Source organism: Malania oleifera, chromosome 1 (assembly GCF_029873635.1).
Source record: "Malania oleifera isolate guangnan ecotype guangnan chromosome 1, ASM2987363v1, whole genome shotgun sequence".
Taxonomy (NCBI): domain Eukaryota; kingdom Viridiplantae; phylum Streptophyta; class Magnoliopsida; order Santalales; family Ximeniaceae; genus Malania; species Malania oleifera.
In genome coordinates, this window is record NC_080417.1 from 128,039,494 (window position 1) to 128,056,313 (window position 16,820).

Sequence of the window (16,820 nt, forward strand, 5' to 3'; positions counted from 1 at the left end):
CAAATTAGTTATGAATTATCCCCAAATTGAATTTAATAACCTTTAATTAACTCTTTTTTAAAATAAATGAATACATAAATATATGAACAAATAATCAAAATGAACAAAATTAACAGGAATTCAAAACCTCAATGTGATTTAGGAATGTCTAATAAGACATCCAAACGAGGGGGATTCTGTTAGATAAACCGCTCTCAAATCTAATACAAGTGAGGTTTAAAATACCTTAATGTCATTTTTTTAAAATTGTGGGAACACGCACAGACCAAAATTGGGGAAAATATCATTTTAGAGGCAAAAAGAGCCTTAAAAAAATATTCTCATATTTTTCAAAATTTTTGTAGAATTTTTCTCAAATTTTACAAATTTATTCTAATTTTTTTTTAGTTTTTTAAAGACTTTTTCTCATTTATTTTGGCTCAAAACAATCATTTTTTCCCATTTTTCTTACCTTCAAAATACTTCTCCAAATTTTTTTTCCCAATTTATCCTGATTTTTTCATATATTTTTTTATTTTTATCGATAAAAAGTGAATAAATAAATAAATAAATCATTAATTAATTAATTAATTAAATAAAATATGAATCAATTTAACGGGTTTAGGAGAGGGGGTCAGGAGTCAACCCTGTGGGGTGACACATGGCAGGAGTTTTATTTCCTTTTGCTTTTTTTTTTTTTCTAGAGTGTGAGGTTAGCATGCATCACCCTGCCACGTGTCACCTACAAAGAGATTAGAAGACATGAAGAGGGATCGCTGATGTGACACAATCTAGATTGTCTAAAGAAAACACAGATTGGACAATCTAGAAGTGGCCACGCCGCTTTTTAAACCCGCGGACCAAAATAAGCGATGTGTCGCCACGCAAGGGCGACACGTGGCCATTAACCCTTTCATATAAATTGTTTTTTTTTTTTGCTTCTTTTCTCTCATTTCTCTAGCGTATTTTCTCTCTCCAATGTCTCTCTTCTCTCTTGCTCTCTCTCTTTCTCGACCTTTATTCTCCCTCTTTCTCTAGCTCTGGATCTCTTTTCTCCCTCTCTCTTCTTCTGCTTTCTTTTAATGTTTACCTTTTTTCAGATCTGAGTTTGGGAAAGGGTGATCGAATGGGTCTGTTCGAGGATAAAAGATAAGTCAACCCCCCTCTCTTTTGTTCCATTTTTTCGTTTCTATTTGGGCCAAACAAGTCCATTTGATCTATGTTTTTGGTTTGGCTAGCTTTGAGATTTGTTTTGTGTTTGAGTTGACTCATCGAGCTCAGTGAGTTTTGGGGGAAGGGTTTTGCACTCGAATCGGGTGAGTCAACTCAGACAAGTGAGGGTTTTGGGTTGGATCAATTTTTATTTTAAGAAAATAATAATAATTAGGCCCTTGGCACTTTGGTTTGTTTTAAAAAAAAATGGACTGGCTCGGGCCCCTTTGGATTTAAAAAGTTAGGCCGAAGGCCTTTTGGGTTTTTTTTTTTTTTTTTTTAAAAAAGGGTGTTAAAATTGGGCCCAAGGCCCTATAGGTTTAGAAAGAAATAGGCCTAGGGCCCTTTGGGTTAAAAAAAAAAAAGCGGGATGTTTTTTAAAATTAGGCCCAATGCTCTTTGGGTTAAAAAAAAAAGAAGGATATGTGTCTTCTTTTAAAAATGGGCCTGGGGCTTAGGTTTAGCTAATGGGCTTCGTGTATTTGGTTAGCGGTCTTGTGGGTCTAGGCTAGATAGTGGGCATGTGGGTTAAGACGGTGGGCTTTCTGGGTTTAGGTTAGACTGTGGGCTTGTGTGCTTGTCTGCATGAGAGATACTCCCTTATTTTTCGATTGAGGACCTGTAGTATAGCTAGATTATGGAAGTAAAAGCAACGTAATCCAACTGACCTTAGGTCTTCCACTCCTTCGCGTCTTCTATTCCTGTTTTCTCCTCTTTATGTTGCTCTTTCTATGTGACGTATCTTAGTCTTATCCTGGGTCTCCTCTAATTTGTGGAACCTTTCGGGTTGTAGGTTCTTCAGCAGGGCTGTTAGCTTTGGTGTATTCCCAAGAGGGGGGGATGAATTGGAATTTAAAACTTTTTCCTAGGTTTGACCTAAATAGCAGCACTACATTCACAACCTATGGTTTGTCTATGTAGTTCCAAATGTGTAGATAAATATAACGTGTGGAAATTAAAATTATACGCAACATTCACCAACTATAACATACATGTGTAGGAATGTAAATTGCAAAAAGATAAACAATGCACACAAGATATGTTATTGGGGTTCAGCCAACTGTGCCTACGTCCGCACTTCTAGCTTGCAAGCCCGAGGATTCCACTAATGGCTCACTTAACGGGTGGAGCAGTACCTAATACAACCAGGTCAAATAGAACAGGGCTGACCTCAACCTTTACAAACTCTACTTGCGAGGCAGAGAAGGCCCTAGGACAAATTCACAGGGCTGACCCCAACCTGATCCTTTCAGGTTAGATCAAACCCCCTCAGGCCATGCCTAGAAATACAACAGTATTTTTCACAAAGTAACTAGTACAATGATTATGCTTTCATGTAAAGCAGATATGTACCCAATACGCGCAATCACATACACATCAACAATGTAGATAAATGTAAGCTCAATGATGTGTATTTTTGTGCAAGCTACACTCAATAAAATATGATTGTTAATATGCTCAAGAGTGTTCTAATCAAACTATTTCTTTGAAACAGTAAATATCAAATCTCAATAATAAACCAGGGTTTCAAAGATGGTGCAAATATTCAAAACAATTCAAAATATTTTCTTCAATGTAATATGCTCAAGAGTTGCTTGAAAGAATAATATAGCTTGTTAAAAATATTTTGCACAACAAAATCAAGTTATAGAAATCTTTGCATTGACAATGCAAAGATCCTTAAGCTACTAGGTTTTTCCCAACACAAGATTTATTAAATGAAATATGTGGGAAAACCTTGCTTAACTCCCCAAAATCAATATCAAACAACTAAGCAAAGCAGTAGGAGTATAAGCAATATGGAATGATATATAAACACTCTAAGCACTCTCACTACACTTGATTAATCAATAAAATCAAAGTTGTAAAGTGTATGGAGGTAGTATAAGCAAAAAGGGTTTGGAAAATTTGAGAGAGTTTTTGGCTTAATCCTAGTTGCTAATCCACACTTAATCTTGACAAATGAACCCCTATATAAAGAGAAAGGGTAAATTATAACTGTTGGGGGACATGTTGGGAATTATTAGAAAAGATTCAAAATATTTAAACACCATTAACCCTAATAACCTAATTTTACTGTGGTTAAATAATTTTTAACCCGCCAAGGTTCCGGTGGCTGAACCAAGGTTCGGTTGGCCGAACAGACACAACTTTAAAAGATATTCAAATAAGTTCGGTTACCCAAATCAAAGTCAGAAACATTTGTTCATAGGTTCGGGTGCCCGGTCCTAGGTTCGGTTAACCGAACTAGCCAATTCGGTCGCCCGAGCCCTATTTTGAACATGATCGTTCGGGCGCCGGGGTAGTTGAAATGGAACTTGACACAGGTTTGGGTGCTCGGGGGAGATACGCTCAAAATATGTTCGGTCGCCCGAAGCATGGTCAAATTGTTGACTTCTCAACAGTTCGGGCGCCCGATGTGATTTGTTCACCTAGGGTTCGGTCGCCCGAGATCTCTTAACTTTTCCCATTAGGTTCATTTTAGCCTTAATTTGATTCCCCTGATTATGACAAGAGATTATGGGGACTTTGTGCACAATGTGTAGGAACCGAGGGTCTTTTCAAGTACGCTAAAAAACCCTGACGACAGTCGACCGAAGGGTGCCCTAAGGTCATTCGGTCCCTATGATCAATCTATAGCCATTTTGAGAGCTTACAAATATTATATGCATGACATGCAAAGATTATTACAGACCGTTCTTACTTAAATATTTCAGACCTATATTACAATTATTGATTTGACAATACAAATAAAAGTTTTCAGGGTCTTCATGCTTTGCTTTCATGTGCCATCAATTGGTTTGCTAATATAAGCCTGCACACAAACTAGAAAGCCATCAAATACCTGAATATTTATCATTATCAAAACTGGGTGTGACCTATAAGGTCAACAAGGACCTTATGAACCCTTGAACAATGGGCTTTGTGACTCTCTTCTCTAAGAAGGGTATGATGTTATTCTCATTTTTCACTAGGATTTCATACACCCCCGCCCCCCCAAAAAATCCTCACTAGTTTGCCACTTCTCTCTTTTTTCTTGGATCTCTCTATTTTCTTCGTGCGTGTCTTACTCTCTGCGAAGGTCCCCTATTTATAGGATTGGGGCCTCAGCCAACATAGGTAACCTTCCCTTTTCAACCATTTCCTTGTACTAAATTTTCCATGTGCGTGCCTTCCTTCCTAAAGCAAAATTCTTATCCCTGGCTATGGCTCATTAAAATCAACTGATTTCTTTCCATATGGGTTCTTGGCCAAATGTTGAGATTGGAAACATATCAAACTTGCAAATCCTCCAAATAAATTTATAAATCAATCAAATTTTCTCCCTTTATTGCTTGATTTCTTTCTAACTTTGTGTGCAGGTGCCACCTGTAGCTTCTTAGAGATCCTTTGGATATTCCATGTATCTCCCTACATTTTTTTGTTTCCCCTCCCCCCTGTATTTTTGTGTATTTCTATATTTCTCCTGTATTTCTCTTTATTTCCCTATATTCAGATGTATTTCCCTGTATTTTGATGTATCTCCCTATATTGTTATAGACATTAATAAAAATTTTGTTATGTTTTAAGGTCCGATTAAAATTGGGTGTCTACATTAGGCATGAAAAATTTCAATACTCTATTATTGGTATTACTGAATCCAATCTTGCCTATGGACTAGTCTATTTTAATTGTCTTTCCAATTCCGTAATTGACTGTATCCTTGATCCCTTTGATCATGAATCTTTAATTTTTGATATTCAAACAAAAAATTATCAAATGAAACCAAAACCAAAAGGTCTTGTAGTCATATATAGAGTTTTTTACAAAACCATGACAATTACTGTCACGACGTTTTCCAGACGCGAACCTGGGACCAAATGGTGTGTTTTAAAAATGATATTTTCGTGAAAAACATGGTGTGATGGAGTCGCCACTAACCTTTTTAAGTGCGGTTAGAACACTTGATTACTACCCAATTAAGGGTAGAATCGGTCTGCATTACTAGAGTTAGGCTCGGGAGTTCGGTTATGCGAGGAGAAGGTATTAACACCCCCTACGCGCCTGTTCTTGCAAATAGTACCTAATTAATTGAAAATTATCCCACAAATTAAATTTAATAAGCCTTCAAAATTACCCCCTTTCAAAATTTGAAGAAATGTGCAAGATGAATAATATATAAGTATTCCCCCAAAACCAAGGCATATCGTACTCCGAAGCGTTCATGCCTCCCTTTTAAATCATCGAGACTGAAAAATCGAGAAAATAGTTTGAAAAACACACTCCCAAGATTTTTGAATTTTTATAGAATTTTTTAAGTATGAAAAATAATATTCTATGAGGTTTTTGGACTCATTCGAGGTAAAAAGAGTGTTAAAAATGTTTGTCAGGCTCGAAAATATTTTTTTGGATTTTTTCTCTAATGTTTTGAATTTTTATAATTTTTCCCTATTTTTAAATAACAAAAAGATAATTAAGCAAAAATAACAAAGATTGAGTCAAAAATATTTTTAGAATTTTCTCCTGAATTTTCTAAATTTTTTGTGATCTTTCTGACATTTTTATTATTTTTATGGATTTTTGTGGATTATTTATGATTTTCAAATGCACAAATAGTTTTTCAACTTTAAAATATTTTTGTGAATTTTTCAGATTTTTCTAAATTTTTATTGTATTTTATAACATTTTTCAAGTGCAAAACATTTTAAAACTTCAAAATATCTTTTGTGCATTTTTATGATTTTTTCTAAGTTTTTATGATTTTTGTGAAATTTATTTGAAATTTTATGTGAATTATTGAAAGTTTAATATTATAAAAAAGATTAAATTGGTTCCATATCTGTTCAAAGGACTCGAACCGGTTTGGAGAAGGACCAGTTCGAAAGGGGTAAATGTGATGACCCAAAAATATATATACAATTAAAGTACAATAATAATAAAATAATGAAAATGGTTATTAAGTTAATATCAATACAGAAGTGTTTATCTGTAAGATCCTTGATTCTATGTTTGATGCCTAAGAAAGACCTTATCTTAGCGAGTGCTTAGAGACTATTGTGGCTCAATCGCTCCTTGGAGGTCAGCTTGGTCAAAATGGAATTTCATAGGATAAACAAGATAGACACTGTTTGTACACGTAAATAAGTATATATACATAATATAGTGTTTTGACAGACATAATTTATAGAAATACATAGTAAGATAATAATAATATAGGTATCATATGTGGGGCCCACATGAGTCCCGAAGTCGTGTGGGATTCATATGAGTCCTAGAGTTATGTAGGGCTCATAAAATCGTATAAGGACTATTGGAGTTACGTAGGACCAACTTGGGTCTCGAAGTTATGTGGAGCCCACAAGACCATGTTGAGCCGGGCCTACATGAGTTTTCAAAATTCAAATTTAATTCTTTTTTAAAAATAAATAATAAAATAAATAAATACTAAAAATAGTTTAAAAGTAATAACAATGATAATAATGATTAAAAAAATAAAATAATAAAATAAATAAATAAATAAATAATTAATTAATTAAGTAATTAATTAAAAATTTATTTAATGGGAATGGTGGCAATTTATTTAATGGGAATGGTGGCAAGCACTGCCATATGACCTCCATCCCCATCCCATACTCAACCTATACCTTGCTCATCCCTTACCCATTCTTTAATTTTAAAAAAAATTATAATTTCACCCCTCTCCCCACACTTTTACAAATTTTACTTCTTTCCCAAAATTTTCCTATAAATAGGAATAGTGAGTGAAAGAATTTGTGATGGAGAGAGAATTTTTGAGTAAGTTCTCACTCACTCACTCTTTCCGATCTCATTTCTTAGAGATAGTTACTGTATTCGTAGCACAAGATAAAAGAAGAGGTAAGTAAATTTGATTAAGTTATTTTTTTTATTTATTTAAAATTCATACCCGAGTTTATTTTGTAAGTAAATTTCAATTATGTTAGTTAGTTCCATAAAATCTCCATGAGTTTATTTTTATGTATATTTAATTATACCAATTTTATCTTTAATATACTTGCATTTATTTTTGGGTTAAGAAATGTTCTAATCCCCTCGGGTAAATTTTCAGCATTTCTTTCTATTAAAAAAAATTATATATATTTTTAACGCAAAAATTGTGTGGCATGAGTTTATTTCTATGTTGCATTTTTTTTTTTTTTTTATGAAAATATGAGTAAAGATGAGATTTTCACGATATTATTTTAAATTCCATAAATTATAATAAGATGATTTTAAAACCCCTTATGGTAACGAAAGTTCAAAGTTACAAATGCTCGGTACCGCAACTTAAAGTTTAAACGGATTAGAGTGCACCCATACTATTTACAGAGTGGTTATTTATGTTAGTAGATTTCTCCTGAGTGCACACTTGGTTCCGGACCTGAACTTAACAAGGAAAATCTCACTTAATGTTTATGTACGTTAATTTAGTTTGGTCGGTCAGCCAGTTAAGTCCAGTTTTCGGACCGCACAACCCAGTCATGGGGGTAAACATGACTTACGGCAAACAGGCCTAAGGGTGGTTTTTACAATATATGTTTATACATATTTAATTACGTGTACAAAGTTATTGATGATTTGAAGGAAAAGTGTAAGTTTACATGAAAATGATCATTCTTGTACTTAAATGACGATCTAAAGAATATTTTTATAGTTTTAAAGTTAAAATTTTAATTTAACAGTTATAGTATATGATTATAAAATTTTATTGTTGTAATTGATGACAAAAGTTTTATGCAGAAATTTTTAGATTTACATTTATTTTAGAAGCAGTTTTGAAGTTATAGTATTAAATATTGTTTTAGGAAATTTTTTTAAAAAAAGCGCATTTTGGCCACACACTAATAATAATCTTATTTGCTTACTGAGCGTCGTCTCATCCCAATCATATTTTTATTTCAGATAACTCAGAAGGGCATGTCGAAAATCAGGCTTAGCAAGCATGCAAGTGGGGATAGAAAAAAATAAGGATTGATTAGAAATATTAGAATGATGCCAAATATTTATGCTTGTGTAATTTTTATTCTTTTGAAATAAATGATTGTAATATGGATAATTAGCGTTCTGGTTTAATAATAATTGAGTTTATTTACTTCCGTTATAAATTAATGGTAAAAAGTAAATATCCCAGACTCTTCGGGGTTGGGTTATTACAGTAAACCTTTTTAAAGTATGGTCAAGACCAATACGCCACGTGTCGCATTGCAAATGGAAGGTGCATGCAGGTGAGGATGGTTGATGTGTTATCATCGCAATCGTTGTGCGAAAATGGGGATCCAACGGCTAGCAGGCCGCCTGAGGCTAGGCGCGTAGGGGAACAGGAATGCCATGTGTCGAGGAGCGGACAAGGGGCGCACGTACATGATGGCTTCTGATAGGCGGTGATCGCTACTGTTGATGCAGGGCAGGGATTTGATGGTGGAGAGTGATCCTGCACAAATTGCTGACGTGGCTCCATCCAGGGCGCTCATAGAAAGCACAAATTGAGCGGTTTTGAGAGCAACATGTGGTCTCCCGATCGGAAGTGTACAAATGTGCCACATGGCTTGATCCTGCGGTGATGTGGCTTAAGATACTTAAGCCCCCGAAAATTTGTCTAATCCCATTTTACATCTCTCTTCCTTGCAGCGCTCTCTTCTCTCTCTATCTTCTCCTCTCTCTCTCTCTCTCTCTCCTCTTTGCTTTTCCCTTATGTGAACCCTAATTCATAAACCCTAGGGTTTCTATAACTCCTTCATCCTCACCATTTTTTCTTCTTTCTTTGACTCTCTACAAACAAATCCCTAAGTTTCAACCCTTCTCCCTTTCGATCTTTCTCCTCCATCTCTCGAATGATTTGAACTTAGGTTCAGACCCCCGACCCCTGAAGTCGTAATCACTCCTAAATCTCACTTTCAACACATTGTTTCGAAATGCTCTAAGGATCTCTCATCTCACCTCTCTCTAATCTCCTGCCAACGACCATTAGAGACCTTACGGAATGCCTGCTATCTCTCCCATCCTCCACCTGCCCCCTTTTCTTTGATTTAAACACACACTTGCCTGAATTTTTCCATCTAGAAGGGTTGGAAAACCCTAGCTCTAGCTTCGAAACCACTCTATATGTCACCAAGAGACCTCAAGTCTCTTTTGCGATGTCAACCGGCAAACACCCCGAGGGGCATGACAAAGGGGATCTGAGACTCAAGGAGACTCCCTTGGCCCTTGAAGATATCGAGAAAAAGATGATTCTTTTTTCCTTATTTTGATTTTTTGTTTTCTGTTTAATGCCCGATGACTGTGCCATGTGAATGTGCATGTATTATGAATATTATGGTCCCGATCTTGTGATTATCTAATTGCATGCCGATTTGGGTGTGTTCTAGGGTTAGGGTTTCGGGCCAGGATTAGGTTGAAGGTGGGAGATGAGTCAAATCGTCTTCAACCCAGTGAGTGGTGAGGGTTGACTCACATGAGTCAACCCATGGTGAGTTGCGGACTTGGGTAAACCCGAGTTAGTCACGTGACCCTGATCATATGTGGATTAAAGGATGAGTAAGACTAATTTGGGCTTATGGATTTTGGGCTTTGGGATGTCTCAAAACAGAGCTTGGGCTTGGGGAAGTTAGAAACGAATTTGGGCTTTTGGTTTTAACCGGACTTGGGTTTAGTTTTAAAAACAGAGTTGGGTTTGCTTAAAAATATACTGGGTTTGGAAATCTAACAACTGGGCTTTGGGTGATTTTTAAAACTAGGCTGGTTTTTAAATTGGAGATGGGCTTCGAGTAATTTTTAAAACTGGGTTGGTTTTTAACAAAAATGGGCTAGTTTGATTTTAAAACGGGTGGACCGGGTGAGATTGCAAATGGGCTGGGAGTTAAAAATGTGTTGGGCTTGGTTTAAAGTTTAAAAACGGGCCTAGGTTTAAAATGGGGCTGGTTGTTTTAAGGATGGACGTAGGCCTGGTTTTTTAAAATGCGAACTAGGCTTGGTGGGTTCTTCAGAGTGGCTCCATTCGGGTTGGGGTCTATGGTTCGGGTCTAGTGAGCATTGAAAGATCCGAACCCGAGTTCGGGTTTTGGTCAGGTATTTGGGTTGAACTCAGGTTCAAAACCTGAGAACGGGGGGGGGGTACCTGCATTCACATCTCACACAAAAATTATTTGAACTGAATAAGAAAAAGATGTTCACATTTTACCTAATCTTCCCTCTCCTCCATCTTTTCTTTCTCCCTTCTTTGAATCTGTTTGCTTGTTCTGTTGTCTGGTATGGGTTCCTAAGGTAGTCTATTCTGGTACAATACCGAGTTATGCTTTTGGCTGGTTGTTCCTCTTACTGTTTTGTAGTCTGAATTTTTTTAGAGTTTTCTCCTCTCTCTTTTCATTTTATGCTTCTTTAATCTCTGCAATTTGGTAGAGTTTCTCTGATTTTTTTCTCTCGAATTGTGCAAAACCTCCCCCCTCTAACTTTTCTTCTCACTTTCTGTAGGGTGTTTGATACTCTGAATGTCATTTCAACAAGGATTTCTTAAGGCTCTAATTGTGTGTTCTGCAACAACACGAGCCTCCCTAAATAGGGAGGCTGGGCAATCCTTTTGGAGCCAATTGTCTTTTTCTAATAGAATTCCCTACGCTGGCAGGGAATATTTTGTTTAACAAACTTATTCTGCACCCATGTGATTGCATTTTCCTTTTGCTTTCTGGATTTCATTTGCTCACTGATGTGTTTTTATTTTTTTGTGCGCAGGTGAATACGGGAGGTCCTAGCTGGAAGCAGGGCATTGGAGGGTTTTGGGAGATGCTCCTAGGTGGCACTCGAGGATTGGACTTCCTAACTTTTTGTATTTATTTTTTGCAATTTCCATGTATTTACTGCATGTACCCCCGGGTTGCCTTTCTACAACATCTCTTTGTACCATTTTCTGTATTTTTCCATGTATGTATTTTTCATGTGCCTTTTTGTTGTAAAACTCCTACATGTACATTTCTCTGTGCGGACTTCACCTACACGTGCCCCCCCTGCTTAATAACATTGTGACATATGCATTTCAATTTTGACCTTTTGTTGACCAATTTGTCTAAAAGACATCTGGTAATAAAAATGACTTTAAGTCCTAACCACAGTAACTGGGTTTTTGAAATTAAAATACCTACTCCATTTAAAATCTTGGACATTAAAAACTCGATTTTCAACAAAAAAATGGTACTTAACTCTAAAATTCGAACCATGGTTAAAAGAATCAAGTTTTTAAAATTGAAAATTAAAAAGGACTCAATTTTTTGAAAATATCACTTTTATTTCGAGATTATTGGACCTTAACTAAAATTAAAAGAACCTACACTAGGATAAAAATTGGGTTTAAAACAAAAAAAAGTCAAAACGACCCAATCGACATGATTCTAAAGCTTATCCTCGACTAAAAATGAAAATTGGAGAGACTCAATTTTTAGAATGAAATTAAAATTTATCCAAAGTGTCTGGACTTATTTTGAAAAATGAAATTGACTTTGGAACTAAAAGGGTTTGATTTAAAAATGATTGACATCGGGACTTGCCCCTGCAACTAAAGAAATTTTTATAAAAAGTCAGTGTAAAAAGGATACAAATCTTTCCTCGAATACTGAGACTCTTCTTAAAATTTATTTTGAAATGACTGGGACTCTACGTGGGACTTGGACTTTGAAAAAGACTCACTTGAAAACAAACCAGGACACTACTTGAAAATAGAATGACCAGGATTCGGTCGGGCTTAAAACCAGCTTTGTTATATCAGGTCTTTTAAGAATGCCTGGTAAAAATTAGGGTTTCTATAATTACCTTTAATGTAAATTGTCTTCTTCAAATCTAAAAGGAAAAACTCTCCTTTTCCAAACCAACAATGAAAAGTTGAAAACCCATTTACCAAAACAAATGCCTTGGAGAAATCTTACCACTAATTCTATATGGGATTGGAGTCATCTTCATACTCCAAAGTCAATTCAAAGTCTCCAATCTCCTACAATAATATTAGTGACAGTTCAATCTTAATAGTCTCTAGATTTAAAATTTGTTTTCCATATGACTTCAGCTAGGAGCGGTTTTTCATGGAAGAAGACTTGATACTTAAAGGAGTAAACTTTGAACCACATATTCCCATTCCAATTTTTCAAAGATCAAAATCTTATTCTTCAGTCACATAGTCTAAATTCTTTAATGAAAAACAAAACCCATGTCCAAAACAACTGTTTGTTATTTAATCTTCTAAGTTTCAAGTTAATGAAACTTATCTTAAGGCAAACTTTCTTAGAAACTTTGAAAATAAAGAAAAAAACTCCTCTCAACTCACAGTTGAGAAAAGTTAGATGCCCTTCAAAGTCATTGTTATTCTTATATGATTTCTAATAACTTAGATACCCCTTTCTTCATCTAGTATGAAATTAGTTATCCAAAGCAAAAGAAAAAATCCATTAATGCGATTCCTCAATATCTTAAAATTTGGAAAATTCCTGATTCTAAAAGCACGACTTTAGTTTGTCCTCCACTTAAGGAGATCAAACTTAATATTCATATTATGTATATAATAGTCTCTCCTTTCAAAACCATGGACAAAAGAGAAACTGAAACTGTTAAGATTTGAGTAAAATGAATTATCTAACTAGAAGATAGGTCTCTCCCTTTATTTATCATACAAACTAAATACATTATAATGACAATTATACCCTTACTAACTCTCACTAATTAATATACTAGCACACTCAATAATAACAATACAAAAATACATATATAACCTCTAACACTCCCCCTCAAGCTGGAGCATAAATGCCATAAGGTCCTAGTTTGTTACAAATGAATTTAACACAAGTAACCCCCAATGCTTTGGTAAACAAATCAGCAAGCTGCATGTTCGACTTCACATAAGAGGTTGTAATGAGCTCCTACATGAGTTTCTCCAAAACAAAGTGACAATCAACTTCAATGTGCTTTGTTCACTTATAATTGTAGTAACCCGAACAAAAATAAAATAAAATAATAAATAAAAAATATAATAATAAATATCTTGGAAAATATATTTTTAGATATTTATATATAAATATCTTGGAGGAGTTATTTTAGTTACTTAAGAGTTAAGTTATGTATTTTTTTTATATAACTCTCTCTTTCTTTCTCTCAAGAACCCACACCCACTCTCTCTCTCTCTCTCTCTCTCTCTCTCTCTCTCTCTCTCTCTCTCTCTCTCTCACTTCAATCTTTCGCTGATCGTTGCTTGTTTCAATGATCGGAAGTTACCACGAGGATCGGGGAGTGAATATCTACAAGTCTAGCGGAGTGGATTCTCGAACTCGTGAAAAAGCTAGGGTTCGGTTTTCGAGTGTCTCGGGTTGTTTTTCAAGAAATAGGTAAGGGGATATAATTAAGTCAGCTTTTTAATGATTTTGAACCGTATGAAATGTTTATGGAGTAAGTGTATTTATGTTTTCAGTTAAGGTTTCAAAAACCAACCATTCAAAAGGTCATTTTTCAAACCTAAGATACATGGTATCCTACTTTAAGTACAAATGAATGGTGGGAAGGCTAGTTTTATGTTTTTAAACCATAAATACTATGTTTCATGGTTGCTACGGGTTATGTTTAAAGTACAGGAGATTGTGTGGCAGGTGAATAGTATGTATGCATTATGTTATAACCGAAATGATGAATGTTTGTAAAATACTGAATTGTTTGCGAAATATACTAGATCTACTTGTGAAAATACAGGATGATGTTTATGGCCGTGAGGGCCAGGTATATGTTTAACGACTGTGAGCTGGGTATGATATGACGGCCGAGGGCCGGAAGTTACATGTCAAGTTTTATATGAAGTGATTATGAAATATGGTTTTATTATTTAAATTACACGATATGCTTTAGGAACCCTAATGGACCATTATGTCAGAAGCACAGTACCGTTACTAAGATTTATATATGTGACCATGTGCACCACACTGTCTACAAGAGTGGTGTGGTGGTTTATGCCAATTAGCCTCGGTAGAGGGTGTACCATACCTAGAAGGTTGGACTTTCAGGACACAATAGAGCAATCGAGGCATGCAAGTATGTTGCGGATGCCTGCGTAGTCGGAGTTATGACGCGGATGAATATTGACTTTGTCTGGGTTGATCACCCTAGGCTTAGTCCAGCCTTTGGGCAGCATAACCCTGACCGCGGGGGTTTATACATGGCGTTAGTATCAAGAGGTGTCTTTTATGCATATCTATACATTTATGTAAATGATGATGTTATGAAATGAATTAAGTGTTTATGTCAGGAAAACGAAACGAGTATTTCCTATTGTATATGTATGTTAAGATAGCTATTTTCGGTTATATGAAGAATGAATGTTTTTTGTAAGCACTAAAAGCATGTTGCCCACACATTGATATTAACTTGATCACAATTACTAAGAAGTGTCTCACCCCAATATACAAATCATTTTTTCAAGAAACTACAGGTATCGTGCTTAGCAGGATTAGGGGGTGAAAGTTAGATTAGTTCCTTTTTTAGAGTGTTTACAAGAACTCTGGTGTATGTAAGTTATGTTGTCAGGCTTAGGGCTTGTATTATGGTCGTATAGATCGAACTAGTTGTCCAGTTTTAGTTGGATTGTAATATGGATGCATGGAAACCTTTATGTATGAACGAACTTAGAACTTTGGTACTGTATGTATGGAGAATGTTTCATTACTTCCGCTGCATTATTGTTAAATGATTATGGTATTAGGTACGAAAAAGTCACTTTAGTAGCACCCTAGGCCCATGTGGCGAGTCGGGGCGTTACAAGTGGTATCACAGCCTAGGTTTGCTAGGTTATGCAGACTTTGTCAGTGATAATTACCAGAGTATAGGTTGAGATAAGTTAAGGATAAGAATGGATAAGTTAGGTTGAGATTTAGTCTGGGAGTTCTAGGACAATGATCTTTCGGCGGTCTTTTGTGCTTTTCCTGGAATAACAATTTCAGGAAAACCATGGTAAATCCATTGATGGTTTTGGTTTTAGATTGAAGGACGGGGGCTCAAAAATTTAGGTTGGGAACGATAGGATGGAAAAGTATGTATGTAGTGTCAGCGTTATGATTAAGGACCCGTACCTTGGCAGTTTTGCAGTTGAAGTGCATAAATGATTTCCTTTAATTGCAAACTCATATGTAATGTTATTTAGTCATTCCATATTTGCATTGACCAGGATAAATGTGGAATTTCTAAGTCAGTTTCTATCTCATGTTCAAGATGAATCCCATAGAAAAGGAAGTTATGACAGGAGGGGATAATCATGTAGATACCTCTAGTGACAATGATGTTGAGGCCTTGGTCGTGCTGTGTAGTAAAGCATGACATGCTAGGAAAGAATCTCGGAGGGATTCTCAGGAACGAAGTTAGCCAGCAACTGATAGAGGCTGCACGTTCCAACAGTTTTCTTGGATGAATCCACCGAAATTCTCGGGAGGACCAAACCCGATTATGGTGGAAGACTGGATTCAGGAGATGGAGGAACTATTGGATGTGTTGGAATGCACAGAGGAGCAGAAAGTCTGATTTGACGCCTTCAAACTGTTGGGGGAGGCAAAGAGGTGGTGGAGATCGGCTAGGCTAGTGGAGGAGCAGCGTCCAAGGTATGTATCTATTACCTGGAGCTGTTTCATGGAGATCTTCTTCAGCAGATATTTCCCTATTGCCACTTTGGAGATAAAGGTAAAGGAGTTCTTATGCCTAACCCAGGGATCCATGACCGTTCAGCAATATACAACCCGATTAATGGAGCTATGCTGATTCGCTCCACATATGGTCTCGGATGAACCGAAGAAGGCTCGGATGTTTGAGAGAAGGCTGAGACAGGTGATACGTGCGCAGGTGGCGACGTTATTGGTCCAGAGCTTTACTGAGCTGGTGGATAGGGCTATGGTGGAAGAGGCCAGTATGCAAGAAGAGGAGAGAGAGGCGAACCAAAAGAAGAGGCTCTTATCTCATGGGTCTCAGTTTAGCTCCAGTCAGAGTACGTGGAAGCAACCTAGTAATTTTATAGGTCAGCGACAGGAGTTAGGATCTCGAGCCTCTCAGGGGAGCTCTCTGAGTGCCACTTGTCCTAGATGCCATAAGAATCATCTAGGCGAGTGCAGGGCTGGAACAGCTGTCTGCTATCGGTGTGGAGTAGCAAGGCATCAGGTGCAAGATTGTCGTGCGACGCTGAAGTACCCACCTCAGTTACAGCAATATGGGAGAGGGAACCAGACACCTCGAGGGGGTCACCAGGGGAATACAACCCAGGCACGGGTGTATTCTATGATGTCGGCTGATACCGAGCACGCAGGAGATGTGGTTACAAGTATTATTTATATGCTTTCCCATAAAGTTGTCATGCTTGTTAATTCAAGTGCAACCCACTCATTCGTGTCTAGGAGGTTTGTTGAAGTATGTGAAATATAGATTCAACCGTTAGAAGTTGAGTTAAGTGTGTCCATGCCAACATGGTCAGTTGTTGTATGTCGTAAAGTGGTAAGAGACTATCCAGTGGAGATTTAGGGAGAAAGCTGCCTGCTAGTCTAATTGTATTCGATATGCATGGATTTGTTGTTATTCTAAGGATGGATTAGCTAGCATCCAGCTATGCAAGAATAGACTATTACAGAAAGGAGGTAGTA

The 16,820-nt window shown here is 36.4% G+C and overlaps 1 protein-coding gene across 1 annotated transcript; it reads left to right on the forward strand.

Annotated features, from left to right (window-relative positions):
* The first annotated feature begins 15,963 nt into the window (after positions 1–15,963).
* Positions 15,964–16,605, forward strand: LOC131148935 (uncharacterized). Its single transcript, XM_058098901.1, has one exon. It carries the CDS (start codon positions 15,964–15,966, stop codon positions 16,603–16,605), a length of 642 nt encoding a protein of 213 aa, XP_057954884.1.
* Positions 16,606–16,820: the final 215 nt, after the last annotated feature.

Coding starts and splice junctions, on each gene's coding strand:
- LOC131148935 (XM_058098901.1), top strand. CDS start 15,964: ATGGTCTCGGATGAACCGAAGAAGGCTCGGATGTTTGAGAGAAGGCTG.